This window comes from Dipodomys ordii, unplaced genomic scaffold (assembly GCF_000151885.1).
Source record: "Dipodomys ordii isolate 6190 unplaced genomic scaffold, Dord_2.0 Scaffold333, whole genome shotgun sequence".
Classification (NCBI taxonomy): Eukaryota; Metazoa; Chordata; class Mammalia; order Rodentia; family Heteromyidae; genus Dipodomys; species Dipodomys ordii.
In genome coordinates, this window is record NW_012267549.1 from 173267 (window position 1) to 184947 (window position 11681).

Genomic DNA, 11681 nt, shown 5'->3' on the forward strand with positions numbered 1-11681 from the left:
CTGAACTCTGGGCCTGGGTGCTGTCCCTCAGCTCTTCAGCTCAAGGCTAGCACTCTACCACTTGAGCCACAGTGCCACTTCCAGCTTTTTTCTTATGTGGTGCTGAGGAATCGAACCCAGGGCCTCAGGCATGCAAGGCAAGTGCTCTACCACTGAGCCACCTTCCCAACCTCCCTCATGGATTTTTTTCTGCCAGGGTAGTTTTGAACTCTCTGAGTAACCAGGATTGCAGGCGTGAGCCACTGGGGACCAGCTGCCCTCATAATGGCCTTGATGTCTACTAGGCATGAAAGTCATACATGGATTGTCAGGTTTAGGAGAAAAGTTCTCAGGCCCATGGGCTATGCCATGGCTTCATTCCTTCACCATTTTCTACTGAAAGTGGGAGCCCAAAGGGCTGAATACTGTTGGCTAAGGCCAGCACAGAAGCCAGCGACAGATCACATATAAGGAAGAGAAGTTTGGGCCTCTAGGGGAGGATGCGTCATGAGCAAGACTTGACATGAAACCAATGCTTGGAAAGAAGTGCAGCACACTGCCAGCGTGCTGGCAGGTCCCAAGGTCACCTTGAACTTCCATTCAGCATAAATAGTTCGAGACACCTGAGATCCCATTATAAATCATGACCGTGATGAGCAGGATCATGATCTGCGTTCCAGTCCAGGCAGCCCCTCAGGTAAAGAGGGGTGGAGTGTGTGGCCATACCTGCAGACAGGGCAGGCTCCCTTGTTCCTCTTCTCCGCTGTACAGCAGCATTCACGTTGCCATGCCTCCTGCTGGCCCCACAGCACAGTGAGATGTTGGGTGAAACATCCATGCTGGCGGCTGCCTGTTGCATGCAATTGCGAGAGCTGTGCGCTCCAGGTGCCGTGTCATGGCTCAGAGGGGCTGCAGAGCGCATGCCAGCGCTTCACCAGTTCCTTGGGCTTGTTGAGCATCTCATTCCAGTGTTCCAGCTCCCTGCCTCGGGAGTACATGTAGGGGCCTAGCACCACACGGCCCAGTGGGTGGCTCTCTTCAGTGGAGAGAGAGAGAGGTGGGGGGAGCGCTGTTAATCTTGAGCATAGAGGATATATTTCTCACATCCTGACATCCCTACTGATTTCTTTCTCTGACTTTCACTTCCTTGAAGGAAGTAGCAAGTCTCCTTCTTTCAAAGCAACTCAAGATCTTCAAGAGGGTCTTTATTTTGCTCTAAAGGGCTGTATGTGTACACATATGCATGTACATACGTGTGCCAGTACTGGGGCTGAAACTCAGGGCTTTGCTCTCTTGATTGATTTTTTTTTTTGCTCAAGGGTGGCCCTCTACCCCTTGAGCCACAGCTTCATTTCTGCTCCCCCCTTTATTTTGCTGCTTCATGGGAGAGAAGAGTCTCACAAAACTTTTCTGGCTTTTATCTCTGTCTCCTGAGTAGGTAGGATTACAGGTGCAAGCCACAGCACCCAGCAAGAGCTATTTCTTGTCTCTGGGAAACCCCAGGAGAGGGAGCCTCATCCGCATCTGCAGGGTGTGTTATGCCCACTGCATGCCAAGGGGATGGCAGAGGAAAAGGGCCTCCCTAGAGAGGTGTCTCCCATCAGCTGCCTTCAGAAGTTAGAACAAGCCACAGTGATGTCTATTTCCTAACTGCCACATGCACGGGAGATGGGTCCTACATCTAGCCCAAGTGACCAGCCATAGCCTGATGGCTCTCCTTCCCGGATAGTGGCAGTGCATGGCTGGCGACAGGCAGTGTGGGGTCCCTGGTTGATCTGACACCTTCTCCCTCTCCCCAAGGATCTTAAAGGATTTTTAGAAGGCAGGACAAAAATGCAGAGTGCACAAGGCCAAAGCACAGGTCACTGCACTGTTGACCAAGACAGCCATCTTGCCTCCTGATCTCTCTGCAGATTTGCCCAAGTAAAGCAGCAGAGAACAATCTTAATCCTCTTTCTGGAAGCCCACAGAGTCCAACTGGACCAAAGCTGAACTCCTCAAGCCCCAGTCCTGATGACGAGATGTGTGTTTTTGGCCATGGACCTCAGCCTCTCTGACAGTGAGTGTCTATAACCAGGAGTCAGATGGCTCCTTTAGTAGTCATGTATTCATTTTGGTGGGGGGTGGGGGGGCAGTCCTGGGGCTTGAACTCAGGTCCTGGGCACTGTCCGTGAGCTTCTTTTGCTATCACTTGAGCCACAGTACCACTTCCACCTTTTTCTGTTTATATGGTACTGCAGAATCGAACCCAGGGCTTCATGCATGCTAGGCAAGCACTCTACCACAAAGCCACCTTCCCAGCTCTTTATTCACTCTTTCTTGGCAGCCTCTCCTTTGCCCATTGCCCCAAAAGCCCAGGTCCCAGCCCCAGCCTTACTGTCCCCTTCAGTGTCCTGCAACACCGTCAGACTGAGGCTGGCTGTGTCCAGCTCGGCAGCATCAGCCTTGAAGCTGAAGGTCTCATTGTACACAGGATTGATGGAGCCCAGGACAGTCGAAGTCTTCTTGCACTTGACAAATTTGTTGTGGTTCATCAGAGACAGTTTGACATATACACCTAAGGGGCAGCAACACACCAGTGGGCAGGGAGAAGAAGGCAGGGCCCAGCCTCCACCCGTGGGAGCTCTGGCTTAGGAGGACACATGCCCAATCTCAGTGCCAAGGCCCCTTTGCTCTCAGCCACCGAGACCAGAGGAGGTGACAAGAGGAAACAAGGTTGATTAGTGGGATGGCTTCTAGCCAAGGAAACACTGGGTTTCCTGCCTTTTCCTTTCTCTGCCTTGGGAGTTGTCCGATGTATGAGAGCCCGTCCCTCCCTTTTGGGAAGAGGGCTCATGGTCCTCAAGCCCCCCAGGGGTCTCTGGAGCAGCTGTTTGTTCAAAGGGCTGAGGGTGGGACTCAGATGGCTTTAGATCCACAGTGGAGGCTTGGCTCCCAACCTGCTTTTGACACCGTAGGTACAAAACCCACCAGGCAGTAGCACGCACCTCCACCTTGTTGGGGGCATTAAAAAGGGTTGGGTTAGGAGGGTAGGCCAGGGCCAAGTCTTTGTCTCTGTTTCTGTCTTTCTCTCTCTCTTTTGGTGCCAGTCCTGGGGCTTGAACTCACAGCCTGGGCACTGTCCATTAGCTTTTTTTTTTTTTTAACTCATGGCTAGCACTGTACCACTTGAGCCACAACTCCACTTCTGGCTTTTTTGCTGATTAACTGGAGATAAGAGTCTCACACATGTTCTTGCCTGAGCTGACTTCAAACCGAGATCCTCAAGATCTCAGCCTCCTGAGTATCTAGGATTATAGGCATGTGTTACCAATGCCTAGCAGGGCCATGGCTCTTGATTTCAGTGTTCTGAGAGGCAGAGGGAAGAAAACCAGACTATGGGCATGAAGCTCCTCCTCCAGGGGCTGGGGGGTGCCAGGCTGAGGGATAGGTGGAGGTAAAGGACAGTTCCAGGAGACTCTGCACTGAGGAAAGGATGGTCTTGGGTCAAAGTAGAACTCTTGGTAGGATAGAATGACTACAGCCTTGGGTTCACTGTAGAAAAAGGCTTCTCCTACCAGACTTGTCCACTGTGGAGGGCAGGACACAGGAGATAGTGAGTAGCTGGTGATGGGGTGCGTGCAGGTAGAAAGTTGGGTGGTGAGCTAGGCACCGGTGGCTCACACCTATGATTGGAACTACTCAGGGGGCTCAGATCTGAGAATCACAGTTCCAAGCCAGCCCAGGCAGAAAAGTCTGTGAGAGTCTTACCTCTAATTAACCATCCCTCTACCCTCCCCCAAAAAAGGAAGTGAAGCTGTAACTTAAGTAGTAGAGCACTAGGGTTGAGCACAAAACTCAAAGACAGCACCCAGGCCCTGAGTTCAAGCCCTGTGACTAACCAGAAAGAAAGAAAAGAAAGTGGTATGGCTAAGGTCAGATTCCAACCCCAGGGCCCAGGCTTAGAGGGTGGGAGATTCCCTAAGAGGGGAAAGGGCGGGGGGACTCACTGACATCACCCCTGTGTTCCTGGAGCTGGAGGCCCTTAGCACGCAGCACAACCACGGTCAGGCGGCTCAGGTAGTCATTGTAGCCAAGGCAGAACTGGAGGTTGCCAAACTCCGAGGGAGGCTGGGGAGGCCAAGATGGAAGCCCCGATCTATTCACCAGCAAGGGTGCGGGGGGGGGACCACAGAACCCCACAGTGCCTCCTTCCTCTTCCCAGTGGTCAGACACCATGCATGTGACCTGCCAGCCCAGTCTCCTTTAACCCCCTACCATTTTACACGTGGGGAAACTGAGGTGTGGACAGTTGGAGGGACTTGTGCAGTACAGACTGAGCAACTCTGGTGCCAAAGGCTGAAATCCGAAATGATCTGACAGCCAAAATGTTAAGTAAGCAGAAATTTGCACAATGAAAAGATGTTGTTTCATTTACAAAACCATTTAAAAGAGTGTATAAAATTATCTTCAGGTGAGCCAGGAGTAAGTGGCTCACACCTAATTCTACTCAGGAACCTGAGATCTGAAGACTGAGGTTCAAAATCGGTCTGAGCAGATAAATCCAAGAGATTCCATCTCCAGTTAAATAGCAAAAAAGGTAAGAGTGAAAATACGGCTCAAGTGGTAGAGAGCCAGCCATGTGGAAAAAAGCCAAGTGAGAGCACGAGGCTCTGAGATCAAGCCTCTGTATGGGCACTCCCCATGCCAAAAAAAAAACAACAAACAAAAACAAAACCCAGACTTACCTTCAGGCTATGTGTATGAGGTATGTATGAAATGGAAATGAATTTTGTGTTAGACTTGGGATCCTTCCCCAAGATATCTTTTTATTCTATGCAAATGTTCCAAAATCTAAAACAGCAACATTTGAAGTAAGGATGCTCAACCCACAGTAACGGATCAGAGGCAAGAATTCACAGCCAGCTCTGTGGCATTCCCCAAATAATTTTGAGGCGCTCATGTCCTTCTTAGGATTGGTCAACTAATGGGTAAATACTTGTCAGGCTGGGTGCGGTGGCTCAGATCTGTAATCCTATCTACTCAGGAGGCTGAGATTTAAGGATCACGGTTCAAAGTCAGCCTGGGCAGGAAAGTCCATGAGACTCTTATCTCCAATTACCCAGCCAAAAGTCGATGCAGAGCTGTGGTTGAACGTTAGCCTTGAGCACAAAGAGGCTCAGGGACAGTATCCAGGCCCTGAGTTCAAGCCTCAGGATTGGTACCCCCCAAGATATATAGGATATTATGTATAATTTATTATACATAATATTACATCATGTGTTATATTATGTATTATATAATATATTTTTAATATCATCCCCCCTCCCTGTGATCTATTTGTCACTGCTGACTGACCTGGGTGAGAATCCCAATGTACCTTCTCCAAGTTGTCCAGGTCATCTGACAGCCTGAGTAAAAATGACCTTGGGGGTGCCCTCCCTGCCCAGGAGCAGGTCCTTGTCCTTTCACCCCATGTAGCTCAGTACCTGTGCCTACCACAGGTACTGAGTGGTATGCAGGGAGCTGAGGACGGATGCTGGCAACAGGTAGGGGGTGGATCCCGTCTGCACCTATGGGCTGCCCACAGTGGGGCTGACACTTGGGGACCTCTACCTTACCTCCAGGCTCTCAGCCTCCAGGTCTCTCCAGATGATCCTGCGGCAGTCACCTGCCAGGGTCTCAGTCTTCAGGGGGAACAGCACGTGGCCTAGGGGCTGGTGTTTCCTCTGTTTGTCTACGTGGTACACTGAGAACCTCAGCACTCTCTGGGTGATGCTCTTGCTAGACACCTGGGGGTGGTGAGGATCCAGCCAGGAACAGACATAAGGGTACAGAAATGTGATGATGTTTGATACATTGTACACAGGTACTTTGGGGGAGAGGCATCTCAAGATTACATACCTCAAATCCAGGTACCCCTAAGGGACCCTTCTTAGCATCAGGATCAAACACTGCGGAAGTATGTGCCCTAGTTGGGTCACATAGTAAACTGGGCAGACCTGCAGTGTCCACCAGCAGCTGGGGTCTTGTTAGAAAGGTCAGATTTGAGGCCACTCCCCAGACATGGGAATCAGAATCTGCCCTTGAGCAAGGCCTTGAGGTAATTTTCTTGCACATAAAGCATAGCAGGACATGGCCTGTCTCTGCTAATGACATCAGGGACACCAACTCTTCTGGTTCTGAGACTTAGCCTGCTTGTCTATAAAATGAGATCTAGGTCCTTCTTCTCAGAGATGTAAAACCCCAGTCATGGTGTGTTACCTATCACAGAAGGCCAATTAACACTGATCCTCCCTGCCCCCCCCACCGCTCCCTGTGGCCCCTTTTCTTCAAGGATCAGGTTGAAGCTGGGTAAGTAGAGAGTGCTGAGTGGCTGAGTGCCTTGGTCTTGATCCCCCAAATGGCAGATTCACCTCTGAGTTCTCACAGCTTGACCCTTGCTGGAACCAGGCTGCCCCCTTTTCCTAGCTCTCAGCCTCTGAAGAAGGCATGAACTATGACGCTGACCTCAGATAGTGCACACTTTCTGGAAGCTAATTGGCTTCTCCTTACCTCTCAGGTCAACTGGCTGCACAGCTCTTTCGAGAATGTTTGTCCAAGGCTTCCAAGCAGGTGTTGATTTCCAGTGTCCCCCAAGGGCCCCTAGTCACCTGCTGAGGCTCTCAGGTCACTGTGGACTAAGGGCCCCAAGTGCCTTGCCACATCCAGACCTTACGCCAGCCCTCCCAAGGGCAGCGGAGGTAGCATTTCTGCCCTAACATGGCCTTCTAGCCTCTGACAGCTTAGGACATTCCTGCCCCACTCCAAGGTGCCTGGGGGGAGGGGGTGTTTCTAGGTAGAATATAAACGATATCCTGCCTTCCTGGTATAACTTTGGCCCAAATCCCATACTACCCATAGGGCTTTGGGCTTCCTTTGAGCCTTGTGGACCAGGGCTTGGTACTCAATAGGTCGTCCAAAGCACCTCTTGCCTAGATCTGGGGTGTGTAATTGTTTTTTAATTTTTATTTATTTTGTCAGTTGTGGGGCTTGAACTCAGGGCCTGGTCACTGTCCCTGAGCCTCTTTGTGCTCAAAGTTGGTGCTTTGCCACTTGAGCCACAGAGCCACTTCCAGTTTTTGAGTGATTAATTGGAGATTAAAAAGAATCTCACAGAGACTTTTCTGCTTGGGCTGGCTTTGAACTATTATCCTCAGATCTCAGCCTCCTGAGTAGCTAGGATTACAGGTGTGAACCACCAGTGTCCCTTATTTTTTTTTTTTGAATTGTGCCAATAATGAGAGCTTGAACTCAGGACCTGAGCTATTTTCCTTGCCTTCTTTTGCTCAAGGCTAGCACTTTACCACTTGAGTCACAGGTCCACTTCAGGCTTTTTGGTGATTAATTGGAAATAAGAGTCTCATTTTCCTGCCTGGGCTGCCTTTGAACTGTGATCCTCAGATCTCAGCTTCCTGAGTAGCTAGGATTACAGGTGTGAGCCACCAGTGCCCCACTCTGGGCTGTGTAATCTTGAGACCTCCTCTAGGCAGCCAGCACAGGAGGGTCCCAGCTTCTAGTCATCCCCTTCCAGTCTCTCCTCTGCCTACCACATTAGGCACTGACTTCTGCAGGCCCAGCCCCTGCTTGCTAGCTAAAACAGGACAGGAGGCAGAAAGGTTCATGGGAAGTGGGGCGTGCAAGGCCTTGACTATGCAGGGGTCTGGGCTGTCCTGGGTAAGTCTCCCTACAGGGAGTCTCCACATAGGCCCCTGCTTGTTCCAGAGGCCTTACCTGGAAGATGAAGTGTTCATCGAACTGCGGGTTGGAAGTTTTGCGTTTGGTCTTGGATTGAAGGAAGCGTCGCTCATCAGGCAGCAGGTGGAGCTTCACCAGGGGACTGCAGGTCTCAGAGGGAGCTTGCAGCTGCCGTGCCTTGATCAGGCCTACCAGCAGCCTTTCAGCCTCCTGGTGATACTCCACCGAGAACCACAGCCTGCCCAGGCAGCCAGCTGGGAAGTCAGTCTCACTTGTGTCCTCAGAGAACTTGTACAGCTCTGGGTTGATGGCTCCCACCACACATGCCTTTCCTACAACAGAGGGGCAGCAAGGTCTAACCACCCGGAGGAAGACAGGGACATGGGGAACAGTGGCGAACCCTTGAGGCACCCCCACACTGGCCCTTGTCCTATGCTCTGATCCTAGTTAGTCTGACGGCTCTCTCTCCTTCTGTCCTTTTCAGACTAAGTCCTACTCCTTCAGCTGGTATGGTATCTCCAGGGAGTTTTCCAAAGCCAAGCTGAAAGCCTTAGCAGAACCCAGAACATTCATTCCACACTGGTCCCTCTCCTGACCTTCATCTCTAGAGGTAAATGTCTGCTTTGTAGCACATGGTGCCCAATGCCTAGCTGGCTCTTATCTGTGATGTTTAGAGAAAGACTCAGTGATAAGAGGTTTCCTTTTTCTTTTCATTCTTTCTTTTCTTTTCTTTTCCTTGGTGCCAGTACTAGAGCTTGAACTCAGGGCCTGAGTGCTGTTTCTTAGTTTTTTTTTCTGCTCAAGGCTAGCACTCTACCTCTTGAGCCACAGCTCCACTTCTGGCTTTTTGCTAGTGAATTGGAGATAAGAGTCTTACAGACTTGCCTGCCAGGGCTGATTTCAAACCAGTCCTCAGATCTCAGCTTCCTGTGTAGCTAGGATTACAGACGTGCCCCACTAGCACCCAGCTAATATATGTCCTTTTTTCTCTTCCTTTCTCTTCAAATTAGAAGGGCCAAACTGGTTATTGTCTGATTCCTTGGAAGTTCTTCGAGGATATCTCCAGAATAAAGGGAAACTTAGGAAGCTGTGTCTCTCCTTCTTAACCTTCTGCCCTCCACCATTCTAGAGTAGGACCCAGGCACAGCTCTGCAGCTGGGCATGACTGGGCTCCAAACCATCACTGCTACTTCATGACCTTGAGGAAGATAATGCTAACCTTCCTGAGCCTCCATGTAAGAACGTATAAAATGGGGTGATATTATTTCCCCCACAAAATCATGATAAGGTCAGCTTACTGGCATGGAGTTCAGCTGGCACTTAGTGAATGAAAACTAGCAGAATGAATGGGGTAACTCTGACATCTCTGGGCTGGCCTAAGCTGTGTTCAGGTGCCAGATTGGTGAAAATAGATGGATTTTTTTTTTCAGCTGCTGAGCCTGAGGAGTAGTACAGGTAGTACTTACGCACCAAGGCTGTCAGTGGAAGTGTGAGATGGGAGCTTGGGGGCTGGGCTGGGGTCCTGTGGGGCCTGAGCCCTATCTCGGCTGTCCAGGGGCACCCAGTCTCGGCCTTGGAGAGAAGGAGGCACCACAAATGGCACATTTGGTGGCCTGATCAGAGGTAAGGAAATATAAAACAACATGAAAGGGCTGGTGCAGCCACAGAAGGCTCAGAGGAGAGGCTGAGTACCAGGGGCTGGAGGGAGAAAAGCCACAGGAACAAAACACAAGAGCATAATTTCCTGGGTCCCCTCCCTATTTCCTCCCTTCCCTCTCTCTTCCCTTCCCTCTCTCTTCCTTTCCCTCTCTCCTCCCTTCCCTCTCTTCTCCCTTCCCTCTCTTCTTCCTTCCTTCTCTTCTCCCCTTCTCCTATCCATCCCTCTTTCTCTTCCCCCTCTCCTTCCCCTTCCTCTCTCCAATCCCTTCCCCTCTTTCTTCCACCCTCTCTCTCCCCCCCCCCATCTGCCAGAACCAGAGCCCCAGCATCTCTTTGTTCATAGCTGTGAGCAGAGAATCAACATAACCTCAGCCTGTTTGGGATCTAATTATTCTCTTGCTTGTCATGCTACCTATGATGTATACACTCTAAGCCTCAGTTTCCTCACCTGGAAAGTTAGGTTCATAATGCCTGCCTCCATCTTATGGCCAGGTTTCTGGGATTTCTTGCAGAGTCCCTCGTATGCTGATGACCCATAATAAGTACTCTACAGACAGAACTTTATTTCCCACTCCACCCCAAAGGCAAACTCCACAGGAAGGGTCCTAAAGACCCAGAACCCCCACCCCCAAGTTTCCATATTCTGCTTCACCTGTGCAGCTGGCCCTCCCCATGTGGCTGGCAGCACCTGTCCCCAGGGCTATTGGAGGCAGCAGTGGTAGTGGTCATGGCTGGTGACTCTGGCAACTCCTCATAGGTGAACGTGACACAGAGCCTTCTCCACAGGCAGCAGCTCACCCCGATCAGCAGCACCAGCAGCAGTCCCCCAATGATGCCCCCAATCACCAGGGCCAGTTGAGCTAGGGGCAGAATGTGAGTCCACCTGAGGAATGCTACCCCCCTCTGACCTCTGGGGCAGGGCAGGACAACAGCCCCAGGAGTGGCAGGCAGGTGAGCAGGCTGCTTGCTGACTAACTGCTAAGGTCTCAGTGGAAAAGACATTTCCCTGGAGCCCCTCTGATTCCTCTTGGCAAGCCAGATGTCAGAATGTGGTCAATGGGAATCATTTATTTGTGTGTCTGAACAGAAAGCAAACCTAACTAGGGCACTTGGTGGCTCAAGCCTGTAATCATACCTACACAGGAGGTTCAAAAGTCCTGGAGAGGGCTGGGAAGGTAGCTTGGTGGTAGAGTGCTTGCCTCACATGCATGAGACCCTGGGTTCGATTCCTCAGCACCACCTGAGCAGATAAAGCTGGAAGTGGTGCTGTGGCTCAAGTGGTAGAGCGCTAGCCTTGAGCCAAAGAGCTGAGGGACAGCGCCCAGGCCCAGAATTCAGGCCCTACAACCGACCAAAAAAAAAAAAAGTCCTGGAGACTCTTATCTCCAACTAACCAACAAAAAGCTGAAGCAGAGGTGTGGCTCAAGTGGTTGAGTGCCAGCCTTGAGTGAAAAAGCTAAGAGACAGCACTTCAGGCCCTAGTTCCTGCACAAAAAAAGGAAGGAGAGAGAGGGGAGGGGGAGGGAGGGAAAACCTCCCTGGCCAAGTCTCTGCCTCTGCCTCCCCTGATCTCCGCTCAAGGTTTGAGTGTGGGCTTGGGTGTGCATTCAATGATACCCCAGGAAGACTCCACTCTGATGTTCATTTAGAGCTCTACCTTTGAGATCTGGAACCTGCTGCAAGGCTGGATCCCGGATCCAGTAACCTTCCCCAACACCGCTCCGCCCTCCCTCCCCTCACCCCCTACTTTGGACGGGAGGTGGGAGGCTCAGCAGCTAAGTGGGAGAGGGGGAGGGGTGTCAGGTGAGACAAATCCAGACTTGAGTCACCCCACCCCCACATGGGGGGCGGGGGGACCTGGGAGGCTTCGCTCAGAGTCCACTGAGCACATAGACGCTGGATCTCTGGTTGGCGATCCAGGATGAGAAAAAGAGTATGGTGCGGGCAAGTGCCAGCATGGGGTTTCTCCAGCTCCAGGGCCCGACAGGGCGGGTGGTGCGAAGGCGGGGTCCCCCGTACCTGGCTGACTAGGGTGGCCCCAGCGTCCACTGCCTTGCGGGTGGGAGCCGGGCCGCGGCCGGCGGGCCGAGGAGGGGCGTCGCTCCAGCGGAGCCGCAGGCCGCGCTGCGCCCGGGGCCCGGTGGGGAGGCGAGCGCACTTACCCGCCATGGGGCTGCTCTGGTTGGCTCTTCTTTGGGGGTGTAGGGGGCGCTAGCCGGGGCAGGGTCGCACGGGTCTCTTCGGTGCAGGCTCTTAAACCTCAGCTCTTCCGCTGTGGATGGCGCGGGGCGGCGCGGTGGGTCCGCGGCTTGGTGGCCGGAGGCTGG

General features: G+C 51.9%; 1 protein-coding gene across 1 annotated transcript; it reads right to left on the bottom strand.

Annotated features, from left to right (window-relative positions):
- Positions 1–872: 872 nt before the first annotated feature.
- Positions 873–11560, bottom strand: Syt15 (synaptotagmin XV). The gene is made up of 8 exons (XM_013036667.1): positions 11517–11560; positions 10007–10214; positions 9166–9308; positions 7732–8027; positions 5580–5750; positions 3969–4089; positions 2357–2536; positions 873–1015 (listed from the first exon to the last, which is right to left on the bottom strand). Exons 1-8 carry the CDS (start codon positions 11521–11523, stop codon positions 873–875), a joined length of 1269 nt encoding a protein of 422 aa, XP_012892121.1. The 5' UTR covers positions 11524–11560.
- Positions 11561–11681: the final 121 nt, after the last annotated feature.